This window comes from Zingiber officinale, chromosome 4B (assembly GCF_018446385.1).
Source record: "Zingiber officinale cultivar Zhangliang chromosome 4B, Zo_v1.1, whole genome shotgun sequence".
In the NCBI taxonomy this organism is placed as follows: Eukaryota; Viridiplantae; Streptophyta; class Magnoliopsida; order Zingiberales; family Zingiberaceae; genus Zingiber; species Zingiber officinale.
In genome coordinates this window covers 134,242,238-134,260,323 of record NC_055993.1, presented here as the reverse complement: position 1 = coordinate 134,260,323, position 18,086 = coordinate 134,242,238, and the positions used below count along the sequence as shown (strand labels likewise).

Here is an 18,086-nt window from a genome sequence, read left to right as displayed (position 1 = left end):
CGCTCGGAACGGGTTGAACCAGCCCTCAGCCAGGGCGCGAGCTCTAGGCACCCTAATTGGCCCCGAGGGTTCGGGCGCTCGGACCAGGTCCGGGCTCTCGCTCTTGTTCTGCTCGCTTGAGTGATCTCGGTCATCCGGAATGGGGCTCACTAAATCCATTTTTCGACCTTCTTGAGCATTTTTCTGCTTCGGCTTCTCATCCCTTAGAAACGCCACGTTCCTTTTTCTCGTCCGCCAGTGTACTCTTCCCAGCGCCTCGTCCCTTAGACACATCGAGCCCGTCGACTCACTCCCGTACTGTCCTTCTCGCTAGTTGCGTCTTTCGCTTGACTTCTTGTGCTCCTAAGTTCTTGTACACTTAGACACAAGACATCAAATAAATACATGATCTAATTTAATTCAGTTGACTATATTAAAACTACCTCAAGATATTAACGATTTGAACATCCTAAAACTTAGCTCGGTGGACGGTAAGATTACACCAAGGACTAAGATTTTTTATAATAATTTTATATTAAAAAATATATAGGCGCAATTTTTAATTTTTTAAAAAAGTTAAATGCAATTTTGATAAATTTTCCAAACTTTACCTTTTCAATTACTTGTAATTACCAAATAAATTTACTTTAAAAATCTTATTAGACACACCACGTTCCGACGGAGTGGCTAGGTTTAGCAATAATGTAAACGCCACGCTCTGTTTCATTCAGGAGCTTTTCGACGAGGGTTTTGCATCTCTACAAACCCTAGGCTTAGCGACGGCGACGGCGAAGAGTAACGGCAGCATGGAAGCGGGAGAGCAGAAGCCGCTAGCCGGCGGAGGCCTCTTCGCCTCGTGTTCTTTTGATGACCTTGGCCTCCATCCTACGCTGTGCCAACACCTCCGGGGTCCCTATCTTTTCTCTTCTTCTCATCTCATCCCCATCTTCCGTATGCTTACTGGTGATCGGTTCTCCTTTCCAGATAAAATGGGGTTTCAAGTTCCCACGAAGATTCAGGCGCAGGCGATTCCAGTTGTAATCTCTGGTCGACATTCGTATCCTGATCGGCGCTTCTTTTGATCCCTTTTTTTAGCATCTATTGAGATAGGTTTTCTGTTCTCCTTGGTTTTCCTTTACTCGAAAATACTAGACTTGTTAATGCCGCCACTGGAACTGGCAAGACAATCGTGTACCTTGCGCCGATTGTTCATCTCCTTCAGACGTATGAACCTCGAATTCAGCGTTCTGACGGAACATATGGTACAGCGATTTCTTCGCTTAATGATTTTTCCCCCTATTATGTTTCGTTTCCATTGTTTTTTTGCTTCTTAATGAAATTGATGTGTTGAGGGTATTTCTAGTTCTTTCCCCCTTGCTTAATTGACTGAAATGATAACAGCGTTGGTACTTGTACCAACGAGAGAGCTTTGTATGCAGGTTTATGAAATTCTGCAGAAATTGCTGCACTGTTTTCATTGGATAGTTCCAGGTTATATTATGGGCGGGGAGAACAGGGCAAAAGAGAAGGCCAGGTTGCGCAAAGGTATGATTTTTTCCCGTATTCTAATTATTATCATTTGTTTTTGGGATCGCACAAAGTAATTTATGTTTTGTATGCATGAAATTTCTGGGCAATCAAATCTATTTTGGTACTTTTAACTGATTAGTTATTTGGTTTTGCCAAATAGGTTAATAATACTTTTTATCTTACTGAAGGAGATTTCACATGTTGAAGTTGTAATTTCATATAGAAATGTTCAATTTGATGGCGGAGTATGAAGATGCGAGTAATTATGTGTGTACTAGAAGTGGCTTCCTTCAGTCACTCCTTGTGACTCATTTATATACCCATGTATATTTATATTTGAAAAACAATGTTGATATTCTAATACTGGATTCTGTCAGTAATTTTGGTTTGATATGATATGTGCAGGAATATCCATTCTAATTGCGACCCCTGGGCGTCTGCTGGATCACCTAAAGAATACATCATCATTTCAACACACAAAATTACGCTGGATAGTCTTTGATGAAGCAGACAGGTACAAATTCTGCTTTAGCAACCCATGTAAAGCTTTTTTAATAAATTTGTATTTCAAGTTTTATTCAGCATTGCTAATGACTCACAAACCTGATTGTTCCTTTAACTTTCTGTAAATATTTGCACAAGAAATTCTGCTTCACTCTACTCCCACTTTCCATAACTGTTTTCTGTTTTGACTCCTTCACAAACAGGATTCTTGAACTGGGATTTGGAAAAGCAGTAGAAGAGATTCTAGATATTTTGGGTTCAAGACAAATCAATCATATCCCGTCAAACGGAAAAATTTCCAACTCTGTCAAATGTTCCAGGCAGAACTTGCTTCTTTCAGCAACCTTGAATGAAAAGGTGAACCATTTAGCCAATATCAGCTTAGAGAACCCAATCATGATCGGCATGGATCAGAATAATTCTCACATTGCACACACACTTTCAGTTGGTAATGTCACTTCAGCATATGTTATTGATGGAGATTTGAAAATCCATGATGGATTTGCAAGTCAGACAGTAGAAAATTATAACCTACCTTCTCAATTAGTTCAAAAATATGTCAGAGGTATGCTTTCGACATAATCCACTTGTTATTGTCTCAACTGTAAATATGCTTATGTCAAAATCTAATTGCTTGGTGTCCCATGTAGTCCCTAGTGGTTCAAGACTTGTGATTCTTCTCTCCATCCTAAGGTCTTTATTTGAAGGAAAAACCTCCCAGAAGGTGATTTTAGTGCTGATAATTCTTTTTTGTAATTGTTAGATGCTATGTTGCACTGCGAACGTGCATGATTATTGGTCTTCTTTCAATGATTGTTGTTTGCATTGTTCAGTTTATGTTGCAGTATTTGCTTACAGGATCATTTTGCAGATTGTTGTTTTCTTTTCAACATGTGATGCAGTGGATTTCCATTATGCTCTTATAAATGAGTTTAAATGGTCTCCCAGTTCACTACAAGAGGTGAAAGAGCAAAAATTTGTCAGTTGTACGACCTTCCATTTGCATGGGAATATGGAACATGATAATCGCAGAAAAGCATTTCAAGGATTTAATGTTGAAAAGAAAGCACTATTATTGTGTACAGATGTCGCTGCTAGAGGTTTGGACATTCCTAAGGTCAGGTGTATTATCCAATATGATTCGCCAGGCGAAGCTTCTGAATATGTGCACAGGTATTGGAGATATTTTTTAGTTGTTTGCTATGGAATAAATTGTCAATCGCTAATGTATTTCTATTATCCTTTCTTTTGTAGGGTTGGAAGAACAGCACGATTGAGGGAGAAAGGTGAAGCTTTGCTATTTCTTCAGCCCGTTGAAATGGATTATTTACATGATTTGCAACATCATGGAGTTAAACTGGAAGAATATCAAATTCAAAGGTGTCTAGATGGATTCGCATTGCATGGCAAGAATTTTTACAAGAAGTCGATCTCTTTAGAAACACATCCTTGGGTATTGTTTCTGCAGAAGGCTCTGGAAACTTTCATTTCCACCGAGGTAATAGCTGTTCATTTGTCATAAACAACTTATCTTTAAAATTTTATAAAGAATAATTCTGGTATTGATATTTGAATGGATTTTTTGTTAAAAGACAATTGCACTTTCTTGCATCATATTTTACCTTTTTCCCTGAACATATTGCATATCTGTCACTGCCTTTGGTAATTTACCAGTTAGATAATCATTAATCTGAAAAGATAAAGAAAATAGACCATTATTTAACTTAATTACTAGGTTTTCCCCCCCAGAAATGATGCATCAATTTAACTTAGGGTGCTAGCTGTTTTTCAGAAACTTAGTCATCATCATTAAGCTGTATTAGTTCCAACTATCTGGGCTTGGGTACATAAATCATGGAATCATTTGTTTAAATACTGGACCAAGAACTATTCTATTGTGGAATTCTTGGAATGAATTGTTTAAAAAATTGTTAATAGGATTGCTCTACTGCATCTCATCATCTAAATCATTTTCCATAATGTTTGCTTTACTTTGCTTCTGGTTCATTTTTACTTTGACTTGTTCACCATACGTCTGGTTAAAATAGAATTTATTTCTCACTTCAACATGAGCTTTTCTTTGTGAATTGTTTCTCTGTATGATTTCTACTTTCATTTTAAAATTTTTTTAGGCTAAGCTGAATAAGTTAGCAAGGAATGCATTTTGTTCCTGGGTTCGTGCATACACTGCTCATCGAGGTGAGCTGAAACGAATTTTTTTGGTAAAAAAACTTCATTTGGGTCATGTGGCGAGAAGTTTTGGGCTGAAGGATCAACCCTCATGGGTTGGAGGATCTCACAAGAATGAAGCAAAGAAAAGGAAGAAGTATGGGCTGAAGATCAACTCATCCAAAAGAAGGAAAACCTCCTGATAACGATCAGTGCAAGTTTTTCTTGCTATCTTTTATACCGAAGGATAAAGTGATGAACTGTTATACTGCAAACCAGTTGGATTTTTAAGGTCACAATGTTTTCAACTTGTCGCTTGATGTCAAAACTATACTGTAGCCACCCAACAAAAGAACCTTCTTGATGGGTAGCGGCCCACTTTTGCAGATATGGAACAATTACTGAGATACCATATATTATCAAATCTGATTACAGCGACTGACCACTATGGGATCCTAATTGATAACAAAAGGTTTGCATCTTAGTTGTCATCTTTGATGCATATGGTGTTCAGTTCTTCCCTCCTGTGCACTAGGGGTTTTTGCTTGCTAAGTTTCTGACTAAATTATGTTCATTCTGTGACTGAGTTGGATGATTGCACTTGTAAGGTGCCTGCGATAAATTCTAGTTCCATAGCCTTGTGCATTGTTAGTGTATACACAAATCAGTGTAATTCATCTTCACACTAAATTCTTAATTATCAAATATTTAATGCGTGTTGTTTACACCTTATTATCATGGGCTTTGAAATTACTTGGTAAGTAAAGATAACTGAGGTCTATCTTGGAAATATTTGATAACTCTTTCTGCCAGAATATTTTCAAGAAAAAACTATATCGATATGGTATGGTTGATTCATTGATTCATTGACGGAATTGAACTTTGAGCGCAAACTTCATAAGTATTTAGAAAATTTCAAATGACTGTGAGTGATGAATGTGATAGTGAAATCAAACTAAAACATTGATTGTTCCTTAATGTAATTCATGACAATTTCAGTTTCATGTGTTCATCATCTAATTAGTAAATCTAACAATTATATTTGATAATGAGACTCTTGTTTATATGGTCAAGTTGATATTACCAAGGATAGACTTTATCTAGATTGCTAATTTCGAGTCGTTTTATTTCCACATGATATGTAGAAGTGTCAAGATAAAAAACATAATATAATAATAATTTCCTAATGCTACAATAAACCTAGAGGACAATGACAAACAATAGGTTTTTATGTCAAATGCTAAAATCAAACAGTACCACCCCATCTTGTTTGACCTCTTTTGTCTTATGCTTGGATTTTTTTTTTAAATTTATTTTTGAATCCACTAGAAAGGATGAGAAGAGGAATCCTTGCCCTTCCACTTGAGCCGCCTTTGTCTTTTCCCTCTGGTGGCATTTGCCCCCGAATGTATATTATACTTAAACTTCCTTTGATTCTCGACTTTAACTTTTGTTACTATAATAAAAAATCTCTAGCAGTTTTGTACAACTTCAACATGTTGTAATTCATGGTGAATGGATTGTAGTACAAGTTCTATTTTCAAGTTAATTGTTGGAGGAATAATGCTCTCAATGGTTATGTTTGATTAGATTATTTTGATGTGTTTAACAAAGAATTTAAGTTAATTTTTCAAGTGTTTTTGATGTTTGCATCATGTGTGTATAACTTGTTAGATATAGTGCACAAAGAGCTCGCTGAGCTAGTCGAGTGAGTGAGGTCGAGTTGGTTTATGATCAATGATACAAAGATATGAGAGTGTTGGAGGACACTATAAAGTGAGGAGCATTAAATGGTTAAAATAAAAGTATAGAAAAAAAAAAAAGGATAGATCCGTTACCTTAACAATCCCTCTAGTGCCAGTCCCATATATATGGAGGGAAGTAAATGCAGTATAGAGACTGTGTGTGGATTAGAGGTTTAGTAGGATGTGAACTTAAAAGGCATAGAAGATTGGATGACATAAAACAAGCTGAGAGTTTCTAATACATTAGATGAACCAGATACCTAGAGAGGTGGACTCAAAGGCATAGAGGGTAAAATGCAATGAGTAAAGTTTGAGGAGTTTAGTGCATTTGCTAGGTCGTAGGCCTAGCAAGGTGAACCCTAAACCATAGGGCGAACAACATTGGGGGAACATAGATCTGGAGGCATGATAGTGTGAGATATTATGCAAGTGAAATGTAATCTTGGGGCTTGTGTTTTTAAGCATCATCAATTGATAATGTAAATGCTGGCTTTCAATGATAGGTCTTTTTACACGAGTTTTGAGCCCAAAAAAGGTTGGACAAAAATATTCCTAAAACTCCTCTAAGAAAATGCTAAAACTGCTCAAAGCTTCTAAAAGCTTGCTAAAGTGACATATAATTCTCTCTTTACTTGAGCTTTATACTTCATTCTTTTTTGAGGACAGTGACATTTAAATTCCTTGTTTTGCACACCCCTCTCCGTTTAGCTGGACTCAATGTTGGTGAACATCCTTCTATTTTTCCATTCACTATTCCCTCTTTTATATATATATATCATATAACTGATCTTCTACAAACAAGCTTCAAAATGTCTTTAGTTAATTGTGGAGGATAAACTAATTCTTATAAAGGGGTGATGTCAAAGAATCACAGCCCACTGAAATCAACTTTAGCAGGCTTTACCTAGTCTAAGATGCCATTAGTGATTAGTGCAGCAAAATGCTAGTTAAGAAATTAAAAGCTTTACGATAATAGTGCTACTTAATTAATCAAGCAGGACTAACAATATTACATGGTAGTGATTAGTACATGCAGGTCCTCTTCTTATTTAATTATTTCCATGCTCATTCATGGGTTACGTCGGCTAGTGCCGATCAGGTGCAGTCGCAGCAAGCGCAGCTGCAGCTGCTGCCGCATTGGCACTTGGTGCAGTCACAGTTTCCGCCTTCAGACCCAGCCGCCATCTCCATACTCCTGCAGCATTACCACAAACATCATCCCTGCGTTAGCTTTCTTCATAGAGACAAGTGAGAGAGAGAGAGAGAGAAAGAGAGAGAGAGAGACCCCTCGTGGACAATTGCTGCAGCAGTCTCGCCAGTCATGTCCGGGTACATCTTGCACCTAGTCATCAGGATCAAAAAGAGTTACGTGAAAATTAATTGCTAAAGTCTTTTTTTTTTTTTTTTTTTCAGATGACTAATTAGAACTCGTACCCTCCACAGCCATTGCCGCACTGGCAGCTCGAGCCACAGCCACAGTTTCCGCCGCAGCAAGACATGTCGTTGCTAGTAGAGAAGAGAGCTTTGTTTGCCTGAACAAGTGTTGAGAGAAGTGTGATCATGGTGGAGCAAGATGCACCCTTTTTATAGGCCTCTAGCAATAGTTGTCTAAGTAAAGTAAAGTGCCCAGCACAGACAAATTAAAGCAGTGTTACTGAATCAGCCTGAGTGGATCGACTGATGGTGAAAGAGCCACCACCACCACCTCCTCTCTCCTACTGTGGGATAAAGTAGTAGAGAAAGAACAATTCCTTCAGTTTTCAGTGTCAACCCAACAATTATTGCCCTTATCATTGCAGCTGAGGAAAGCATATATGTGTAGGACCTTGAAGGTCACACTGGATGGTTGAGGGCGAGCGAGAGAGGAATCTCATCCTCACCACAGTACAACACTCTGGGTATGAATGACATGTTATACAGTGCTGGCTCTGACTCTGAGTGAAGCATTTCTCAAATGCGTTTGGGTTTTTTTTAAAGTCCAAATCACCTGATTAATCCTGGAGGTAAACGATTTTTTTCGTGATTCTACTAATAAATTTGAAATATAGTATAAGATCACCAAGAACATATGCAAAGATTGATATGTTCATCTGAAGAACATGTTCCTCTAACATGGAACTGATTGATATGAAATAAATTAGAGGGCTGATAGAAATAAAATTGTGCCGCTTGAATTGTTTTTTGAATTTTCAAAATGCCCCTTAGAGTTTTGCAATTCTCACTTTGCTCCCTATAGTTTTGATCTATTGTCAATATACTCTTGACTTATAAAGGAGTATTGATAAAAGGGAGAAAGTATTACAAACCGATTCAAGAGAACACTTAAATTGGATTTATGCATACTGAAATCTAATTGAATAAACACTTGGACACATCTTGATAGGATAAATATTAATTCAATTCTTAGGAGCACATTATAATATAAGAAGATACAGAGATTGTATTGAGCAGTAATCGTGTTATAGAAAGTACCACTCCTAGATGGTGGTTATACTTAATGTCTTACTAGATGTATGAAAGGCAATGATATATTTGCAAAAGAGTGATTGTGCTTCCAATAATGAAGACCTTGAGAAGGAGAAATGACTCTTGTCTATGCTACCATCCATTGATGGTGCCAAAGAGTTTCTTCTCTCCCACAAACTCTATCCATTGATGGTGCACACTTCACTTTTCCTCTCCATCAATCATGTACTGCACTGATTCGTTCAAAAAGGCCAGCACACATTCCATGAAAGTATTGTGACCTCTATCACTAGTAGAAAAGCTTTAGCAGATATATATTCTGCAAAGAGCTTTTAGGCTTCAACTTGTTTGATTAAATATTCCTTCAGATTAAACAATCAAGATCTTATTGATTTCAAAGATTTGAATGCATGGAATAATTGTAATATTTGCTATATTCTTGTTTTCCAATTCCAACTATATTTTTTTTAAATGACAAACTTTACTAAGTCACACACTCAAACTTTATAGAATACATATAAAGTATACCTAACTTAGATATTTATAAACAAAATACACTTATTTCAAAAATTATCTTCTACTCTTTACCATTTGTGAAGTGGAGTTTGTCTAGAAAAAAAAAAAATGTCGAATCGCCACATTAGCGGTCCCCCTAGAGTCGGTCCCACGGATATGGAGGGAGGTAAATACAGGTACACAGCTGAAAGCGCATAGCTGGGACGCTAACACCAGACAATGACACTCCGAGGATCGAACTCTGGAGCTTTTGGTCACGAAATCATGCGCCCCCAGCTATGCTATGCCTTGGGGACAGTGGAGTTTGTCTACGAGCTCCTAAAGAAGATGGAGGCCACTAGCGTCTTGACTTGCAAGGAGAAGAAGGCAAGCACATACAAGAAGTTCTCAACTTTCACTTTAGCCACTCAAAAAGTTGTAACCCTATGCACCCTGCTTCAACTAAGAAGACACAGCTGCAAAAGAAAGTTCCTTTGATAAGGGTTATCATTCCCTCCTTGGAGAACAAAATGAAAATCAAATCTTTAGTGATAGATAGTAATTGTTAACACGATTACGATAGCAAATACTTGTCTTTCCAAGGGCAATTTTTTTTCCTCTCTAATCAGTGAGGTCTTCAACTACCAATCCTTTTATCATATTTCCCAAAGACAAATTCTTTTCTTTACTCTCTATCTCAACTACATGACTTCTTTCTACAACTTCTTCCTCTAAATCTTTTTGTTAATTAGCATTTTTCCATTGTTCACATGACACCATAGTGTTTGTTTTTCTAGAAAAGGACAATCATTTTGATCTTAGATTGTTACATCTAACTAGTCCACATACAAATCAATATCGGGATGAAATCTCTTCATGTACTTTCGGCTTGATGCTTGATTCATAATTGAACTAAGATCTGAGATATCTATAACATGAATCTTCATTCCAACTACCAATTGGTTGATAAATTTGCTACTTGACATGCTTTGAACATCAAAACTAGGAGTTTCAATTGTATTACCATGTGCAATGTTAAACTTCAACTCAATGCACCGCCTTTCTTGGCATTCAACAAATCATCAATGCTTTCTTGACACACAATGCGCCGCCTTTCCATATCACCAAAGAGGCCTTTATTAGGTAAACCCACTGCACTTTGCTAAAATCACACTCACCTGTCATTTGCCCAAAACACTTTGTCATCCTCCACAACAAACGTATTTTATCCATTGCCAAAGAACAAAGCATACAATACAAGAATTTTGACACTGTACAAATATGAACTATCGAAATAGTTTCTGTTGTAGGCAGACATTTTTATGGCCTCACTCAGAGAAACTTGTAACCATAGAGAATGATTGCAAACAGCTACAATGGGAAGAAATGAAAAGAGGGTTTCAGATATCTTCCAGATATTCAAAAGATAACTCCTCTAATAATTCATCCCATACAAAGCTCTCTATCTCAACACCAAGAGAAACCGCATCAGGTCGAAAATTCAACCATCCATCATCCTTGACATAATCTTGAGCCACAGAATCTTGACACATGAGATTTGGTTGTGACTGTGAATTAAGATGTATAGTGATCTTTTTCCAGACCTCCCCAAGCACATTGGACTCCATTGGCAGTGTTCTAAGCTGGGAGTCGAAGTGTGAGAACCAGCTTTGGAATGAGAATCTTTCATATAGTTCCAATAGGATCTCATTGATCATATCGGATAGGAGCTGGTGATGAGGAGAAACATCTGAAGAATCATACGATGCAAACTCAAGATAATCAGATGGCTCACACGACTCTTGAGAAAGTAAAGGGCCAACTAGCTGTGCTCCAGCATACTCAATACCAATGATACCAGATTTTGTCAATGCATTTCTGACATAGTCGAAATCAGCATTAGCTTCACGATCAAGGTGAGTTTGAGATTTGTCATCGACCACAAAACTTTTTGGCTTTCTTTCATCATAACTCTGGCTGCCATCACTCATCGCATGAATAATATTGAAGCTGAATTCATTGTCTGTTATTCCCAGAAAATCATGTCCCTCAACATGTAGACTCCCTGTGTCAGTCTCTGGATCTGCTAAAACCCAAATCACAAAGGAAATTGAATCAAATAGTGATCACTGAAGAAGACAATAGATATCTTATAATCAGAACTATGGCAGGTAACATGTTAATCTTCTTCCGTATACTCATATTCTTTTCAGTTTTTTGTTTGTTTACTTCTATTGAACGCGTTCCAGAGTCGAGAAAAATAACAACACAAGTTAAATCAGTATCTCCAATGTTCAAGCTAATCAATGAATCAAGCTTCAACTTTATAACTAATGTTTGCTGGATGTTACTTTTAAATTTCAACAACCTATTTTGTTTATATTTATGCAATAAATGGTAAAACTTTACCTCGGGGTAACTCGAAATTTGTTGGTCTGAGAAGATCAACTTTAGGATCCAAGTCAATAACAGAAGTTGAGCTTGGTGTAATTGACTCATCAATGGAATCCACTTCAATTGCAACAGAGCTATCTTGCATCTGTGGTGAATCTGAAACTTCATCAACATCACACTTTTGAAGCTCGATGTTAGACCCATGCTTACGCAACGTGATGCAGCCAATACTTGTCTCAGATGTACCAGAAACACTGCTCATTTCATCGTCTATGAGTTCATTCGATATACTTGGCAACTGTCCTCCAACAATTGTTGCATCAGCACTTTCAACTGAAGTTTGTGCTAGAGTTGTATCAAGTTCAAAACTGGACTTGATATTCAGAAGTTCATTTCCCAAGTCAACTGCCTCATCCATACCTGAAGGATCACTAGGTGTACTTTGTTTCAACAACATAGTTCCATGATCCTCTTCAATTGGCATCAAACTCTGCGAAAGTCTTTTAGATTCTCCAGTTGAACTGGGCTTAAATGTATGTTGATACAAATCTGAGGGCTCACTAAGTGAATGAGATCTTCTAAATCTTTGAGAGTGTACTTCTGAAGGAGCAACAGGACTATCACTTTTGCCTTCTCTGTAAGATCTGGCTGAGGCAGATCGGAGTAACATCTCTTTCATGCCATCTCCAGTTACAGGTAGTGTCTGGCCATAAGGGATCTTATGGAGAAGTCCATCCATGGAAACATGGCGGTTCTCCTTCTTGCGAACGATTGCATCTCTCACATGTCTATTAGCATTATTAGAATGACTCAAACCGGTTACATGATAAACTTGTCTTGGGGACTCAAGAGATGATCTAGACAAGAAATCTGAACTATTATGAGCATTATGCTCATCAAGCTCAGCCAGCCTATGCTTAAATGACTTTTGTAGGAGATTTGGTGAACCCATGGCAACATATTCCTGCGAACTTGACCTGCGAAAGTCCTTCATAACATTCTTCAACGTGTCGGGATCATCAATCATTTCTGAGAATGACTCATTCTGTACACTAAATAGCTCCATTGTTCTGGCAAAATCATGAGACTGGATGTTGTTGGTTTCTCTTCCCAGCCTATCAACTGATTCTTCCACCACTTCTTCATTTTGTGCGACTAAACCTTTGATCTCGGTTTGACTAGCAAAACTTACTCCTTTGATGGTGCCATTCCTCCTGGTTTCCTTTCTTTTGGAAGATTCTGTGCTTTCAGCTGGAGGAACATTGTCGTTGAACTCCGAGCGATGAATGGAATTGGTGCGCGTTAAGCGCAGTGTCACCGACTTTTGTTTCTGAAGATGCTTCCTGAATAGTTTCTTTACGATCAAAGATTTGACAAGAGCCTTGCCTGAACTTCTTTTTGGCTGGTTGGCCTTGTTTAAGATCTGGAACATGTAGAACAAACTAAGCAAGCAAGATATTTGATCCCAACAGATTGATACTCTTTGAGTAGAATCAAATCGAAAGCAAATAGAACAGAATAGAACTCACAGGGACTCTTGCTTCATCATCCACATTGTCATGCTCATTTACTCTCAGAGGCAGATAGAACCTCTTGTTCTTATCTCCTGCAAGTAAACTAGGCAACATTAGAAGCATAAGATCGAGTTGGGAATCTAAAAATTCAGGCTTTAGGGGAAGTGATTGGATCGAAGAACCCTAAAGTGGAAAACAAAGATTAAATTGCGGAAACTGTGTTGAAAAAGGACTCACTCCCAGAAGGTCTGCTGCCGCTGCGATGATTGCCGTCGTCGAGCAGCTTTCTGACGCCGATCCGGTGGTGCAAGTCGAAAATCCGCAGCGGCCAGTCCCACACACAGCTCCGGTAGTGCCTCTGGAACACGGCCGTGGAGTTCTGGTGCTGCAAAAGATTCTCCATCAAAAATACCTAATTTCTCCCCTCAAAGCATCCGCCGTTTAGTCTGCCGAAACCGGAAACCCTGGAACGAAAGCGAACCCAACAAGCTAAATCGCCAAGAAATCATAGGAATCGCATAAAGCTCGAGCCTTTTTGATTTGAAAAACAAGAATCTTCGATCAAAATAACGAAGAAACAGTGGAATCGAAAAAAAAGAAAGCAAAAAAGAAAAAGGAACCTGCTTGAGGGGGCGGCGGCTGAGGGCGAATTAACAAGGAGCGTGAGAGAGTGGAAACCTGCTTCAGCTTGTGTTCTACTGGGCGGTCGTAGTTGGAATTCTGTCCTTCTTATTGCGTGCTCTTCCCGGTCCTCCTTCCTCAAATTTGACGAGATTTTTTTTTTTCCGGCGTTGATTTTTTCGTATTGGAAACGTACATTTCACTTTCATCACTTTTCACTGTGGCCTTCAACGAATTTTATATCTCTGAATTGCATGCCAACCAAGAACACTACGATATCAGTCAGTCAAGCAGTCCGTTGGCAGTATATAACGCAGTAGCTCAGCTACGATGATGGATAACTGATAAAACTGCCTTCTGTTTAGCTGCATGCTCTCTCACTCTGCCCTATCTTATTTTTCATTATTATTATTATTCATCATTTTTTTATAATAATATATCGTAGTGCAATTTTGCAGTAAATTAAAAAATATATGAAATAATATAATTTTTTAAAAAAATTTGGCCAAATTCTTTTATAGATTCGATGAATGAATGGTCAAAGAAAGAGCTGTTGGTAGGAGAAACAACGTTATTAGGCGGGCGTTGAGGCTGTTGACTGAGCTTATTGAACGATTCTTAATTTCTACATGCGAGAGACATTGATAACGACCGCATCTAGAAATGCAGCAAGTGGGACCCATCCCGCTCGTTTGACTTTTTCATTCGCCTCGTGTCGAATAAACAATACGAATGAGAATATTGACACTCGTTTTGTATTTGTATTTGGAGAGGAGAGGACGAACAAGTACAAACAGCTCGAAGTTAAAAAGGAATATCAGAGAATTCTTTTTCTCTCCTTTTTAACTTTTTGTTTGTGTTTCTAACAAAAAGAATTTGAAAATGTAAAAAAGAAATTGTTTCTTATCATTGTTTTTTCCCACTGAAAAGATGGTTGATTTTAAGCATACCTAAGGCTTTGATTTCTCAATAGGAAATGAGGGAAGGAAAATGATTTCTTTGCTTAAGCAAGAAAGAAAAAGGAGAAATAAACAAAAGAATAGAAATTGCCATCGTTTCCCTCCACTCTCAACTTGCTCTCATATGGTCTTAATCATCCCCGTGGATTTATTTCCTCACGGATTAAACATCCTCCCACTTAGGAGGTTATTTGATACTCTAATTTATCTCCCTTCATTTTGTTATTGGGTAGTGATAAAAAATACTTGGGATAAGCAAAATCACTTTGTGCTTTATGGTCTTAATAATCACTTGCACAATTTCTGCAAATTTAGGTGTGTATATCTAGAGATGGTTCGGTATGATATATCAAATTTTGTATACGATATTGTATACCATATCGAAAATTTTGGTATAAAAAAAATTTATATTGATACCATACCGAAAATTAAAAATATCAAAATTTTAGTATACCGAATTTTCAATATAATATAAATTACGTACCGATCATACCGAAGATTTCGTTATACCAAAAATTTTAATATACCAAAATTACTTTGATACTAAAAAATATAACTAATTCAGAAGTCACACAATACTCCTATTTATAATAATAAAGTATTAATAAATTGACAACAAATAATAAAATTTAAAAAATATGATCAATCATTAACTATAACTAAAGTATTGATTATAAAAGAAAGTTCACAAGCAACAATTAACGTCATATAATGATTACAAAAGAAGTGTTTTTTTCTTATCCAAGAAAATTTCCTTATCCAAGAAAATAAAAAAAATATACTTTTTAATTTGCATTGGGATCAAAACAATGTGAAGTGACATCTCACATTTTCCCCTTCAGTATAGTAGGCACACAACACACTTGTAGAAGTAGATGTAAGATGAAGATAATAGATTGTTAATTATTTTAAGATATGCATGGATGAGAACTTTAAAATCAATAGAAATGATATCTTACCCGACTTCTATTGCATGACTATGCCCAATTTTCACTATAGCAGTTTTTAAAATTATTTTTCTAGTATAGTAGTAACGAACGTTATGTTGGTGCAATCGACCTCTAGGGTTTCGATGTTTGATAATGTACCTAAGTCTGGTCAGTTTAACCAGGGGTTGATCCAAATAGGGCTTGATATTCAAAAGAGAGAAGTCTAGTCATGACTAGATGACTAGCAAGGGTAAGTCCTAACCAAAGGGAAGGTAGGTAGGAAGTCCTAATGAGTGAGGTCAGGTCCTAGTAAGTGAAGCAAGGTGGTGGAAGTCCTGGTGAGTGAAGTCGGACCTTAGTGAGTGAAGGTAGGTAGTAGAAGTCGTGATTAGTGAAGTCGGGCCCTAGTGAGTGAAGCTAGGTAGTGGAAGTCCTAGTGAGTGAAGGTAGGATCTAGTGAGTGAAGTTAGGTGGTGGAAGTCCTGGTGAATGAAGCTGGCCAATCGTAGGGGGAGGTAACTCTAGGTAATATATGACCGACTAGTTTCTGGTCGACCGCACACGGTTGACCAGACCAGCGAATTATTAATAATGCTAACACTATTTTTTCTTTAGCATTTTATATATATTGTGCTAACTCAGTGTTGCAGGCAAGTCTTAGTAGATCAACTTGGTCAGATACTAAGCAAGGTCAAAGAAAGTCTAAATAGGTCTGAAGGGCCAAATGTTTGGTAGGTAAGTAAAGGTAAGTCACTGGAGGAGAGTGACTCAGTGAGGACATATCTTAGTTGAGAGGATAGTAAGCGTCGATCCAATTTAGGTCTATTTTAGAAACCTAAATTGAGACTTTGACTAGATCCGGGTCTGGAGAACAGGATCTAAGTCATATTTTGATCATATTTTTAATGTGCTAAATCTTTTTTGTAAAGTAATTTTTATGCCTGGATTAACTCTGTTTTGCAGGAAAGAAGAGGCTAAAAAAGAGTGTCGTGGCACCCAGAAGGGATCCGGGTGCCCAGACTCTAAGCACTTGGAGTTGGTTCAGGTCCCCATACCAGCTTCACCGCGCGGGTGCTTGGCTAGGCACCTGAGCGGTCTGGGCACTCGGAGTTGGTCCAGGCGTTTGGACTAGAAAAGTCATCCAAAAGTTGAGTTGGAGCACGATGACTGGACACGTCAATCGTCCAGATGCCCGGAGGGATCTAGGTGCCCAGAGGTGGATAAACTTGACGGATCAAGTTTCGATAAGAGATCATTACGTCAGCAACGGTCTAGGCACCCAGAAAGGTTCTAGGCGCCCGAAATGGGTCTATATAAAGGTCTTCGACCACCAACTTCAAAAACACATCTGCTATGACTTTTATATTCCACGACACCGAAAGATTGCTCCAAAGTTCGAAGAACAAAGACTTCTTCAAATTTTCTTTATGTTTGTTGGTAACATTTATATTTTAGTTCTTGTACTCAAATCTTTGTAACTCATTTTAGAACTAATAGTGATTGCCCAATGAAAGCACTCAACGAGTGTGGGCATTGAAATAAGAGTCGTCAAAGGCTCCGGACCATGTAAAAATTACTTGTGTCAGTGTTTGTATGTTCATGTCTCTTTTCTGCTACATATTCTCGATTTTTTTTAAAAAAATGACGAACGCTATTCACCCCCCTCTAGCGTCGTAATGATCGAACACGTTAACTCTGTGTTGGCTGTTGTAGTAACTATGGAATTGTAGCTGTTATAATGTGGTTATGATTTATTTAATTCTATTGTAGCAGCTATGACTCTATAGCTGTTACAATACAAAGTCTGTGTTGTAGCAACTATAGACTTATAACTGCTACAAGTCTACAACACAAAGTTTGTGTTCTAACAGCTACTTTGTGTTATAGCAACTACATAGTTTCTACAATTATAATAGCTACTTGGTATTGTAACAACTACGTAGCTTCTACAATTGTAGTAGCTATGTAGCTTCTACAATTATAGCAGCTACGACTTCTACAATTATAGCAGCTACTTTGTGTCGTAATTGCTACAATTGTAGCAGCTACTTTGTGCGTAGCTGTTACAATTGTAACAACTACTTTGTGTCGTAGCTGCTTCAATTACAAAATAGCTACTTTGTGTTGCAATTATAGCAACACAATTGCAATTGTAGCTATTACAATTGTAGCAACTACTTTGCGTTGTAATTGTAGCAACACAATTGTAATTGTAGCGGCTACAATTAACACAAAGTAGTTGCTAATTGATTAATTCTAGTGATGTGCTTCTATAATTATAGTAACTACGTAGCTGCTATAATTATAGCAGCTAATTCATAATTAAATGCTACAACATAAAGTAGTTGCTAATTGATTAATTGTAATTAGTTATTATAATTATAGTAGCTATGTAGCTCCTCTTGATAGTGTCTCTCTTAGTTCTTTTCTTTCGTATGAAGAAAGTTCACAAGCTTGCGTCTGTTCTTCATTCACAAACTCACGTTTCCTCCTAAGAGCATCTCCAATGGGAGATATTTGAAAAGGATATTTCTTCAAATATTTTCCCTCTCAAATATCCCCCATTATGAAAATATTTGAGGGATGAATAGAAATTACCGGGCAAAAATTTTTGCCCGGTGATTTCCTCTTATGGGGCCCCACCACAATGGTGGGCTTCCATTATTTTGAGTTTTTTTATTTTTTTTTTATTTTAATTAAATGTGGCGGGCCCCACCAAAATGGTGGGTGCCGTGACTTTTAGACTTGTTTTTTTATTTTTTTTTAATTTAATTAAATTCA

General features: G+C 37.5%; 3 protein-coding genes across 3 annotated transcripts; 1 reads left to right on the top strand and 2 right to left on the bottom strand.

Moving 5' to 3' along the window:
* The first annotated feature begins 662 nt into the window (after positions 1-662).
* LOC121976866 (DEAD-box ATP-dependent RNA helicase 17-like) lies at positions 663-4,917 on the top strand. Its single transcript, XM_042529253.1, has 10 exons — positions 663-888; positions 964-1,036; positions 1,132-1,241; positions 1,381-1,524; positions 1,915-2,023; positions 2,217-2,578; positions 2,664-2,737; positions 2,885-3,186; positions 3,268-3,511; positions 4,146-4,917. Exons 1-10 carry the CDS (start codon positions 786-788, stop codon positions 4,383-4,385), a joined length of 1,761 nt encoding a protein of 586 aa, XP_042385187.1. The 5' UTR covers positions 663-785; the 3' UTR covers positions 4,386-4,917.
* A 1,973-nt stretch (positions 4,918-6,890) lies between these two features.
* Positions 6,891-7,521, bottom strand: LOC121976867 (metallothionein-like protein 2B). Its single transcript, XM_042529254.1, has 3 exons — positions 7,362-7,521; positions 7,213-7,269; positions 6,891-7,122 (listed from the first exon to the last, which is right to left on the bottom strand). Exons 1-3 carry the CDS (start codon positions 7,487-7,489, stop codon positions 7,023-7,025), a joined length of 285 nt encoding a protein of 94 aa, XP_042385188.1. The 5' UTR covers positions 7,490-7,521; the 3' UTR covers positions 6,891-7,022.
* A 2,572-nt stretch (positions 7,522-10,093) lies between these two features.
* LOC121976865 lies at positions 10,094-13,698 on the bottom strand. Its single transcript, XM_042529252.1, has 5 exons — positions 13,417-13,698; positions 13,034-13,260; positions 12,812-12,888; positions 11,298-12,705; positions 10,094-10,971 (listed from the first exon to the last, which is right to left on the bottom strand). Exons 2-5 carry the CDS (start codon positions 13,197-13,199, stop codon positions 10,289-10,291), a joined length of 2,334 nt encoding a protein of 777 aa, XP_042385186.1. The 5' UTR covers positions 13,200-13,260; positions 13,417-13,698; the 3' UTR covers positions 10,094-10,288.
* Positions 13,699-18,086: the final 4,388 nt, after the last annotated feature.

Excerpts from the sequence above, each read along its gene's own strand:
- LOC121976866 (XM_042529253.1), top strand. The coding sequence starts at position 786 with ATGGAAGCGGGAGAGCAGAAGCCGCTAGCCGGCGGAGGCCTCTTCGCC. Across the intron at positions 889-963 it reads GCTGTGCCAACACCTCCGGG|ATAAAATGGGGTTTCAAGTT; the intron begins GTCCCTATCTTT and ends TCTCCTTTCCAG. Across the intron at positions 2,738-2,884 it reads AAGGAAAAACCTCCCAGAAG|ATTGTTGTTTTCTTTTCAAC; the intron begins GTGATTTTAGTG and ends ATCATTTTGCAG.
- LOC121976867 (XM_042529254.1), bottom strand. The coding sequence starts at position 7,489 with ATGATCACACTTCTCTCAACACTTGTTCAGGCAAACAAAGCTCTCTTC. Across the intron at positions 7,270-7,361 it reads TGCGGCAATGGCTGTGGAGG|GTGCAAGATGTACCCGGACA; the intron begins GTACGAGTTCTA and ends CCTGATGACTAG. Across the intron at positions 7,123-7,212 it reads GCAGCAATTGTCCACGAGGG|GAGTATGGAGATGGCGGCTG; the intron begins GTCTCTCTCTCT and ends GTAATGCTGCAG.
- LOC121976865 (XM_042529252.1), bottom strand. The coding sequence starts at position 13,199 with ATGGAGAATCTTTTGCAGCACCAGAACTCCACGGCCGTGTTCCAGAGG. Across the intron at positions 12,889-13,033 it reads CGGCAGCAGACCTTCTGGGA|GAGATAAGAACAAGAGGTTC; the intron begins GTGAGTCCTTTT and ends GTTTACTTGCAG. Across the intron at positions 12,706-12,811 it reads ATGATGAAGCAAGAGTCCCT|ATCTTAAACAAGGCCAACCA; the intron begins GTGAGTTCTATT and ends TACATGTTCCAG.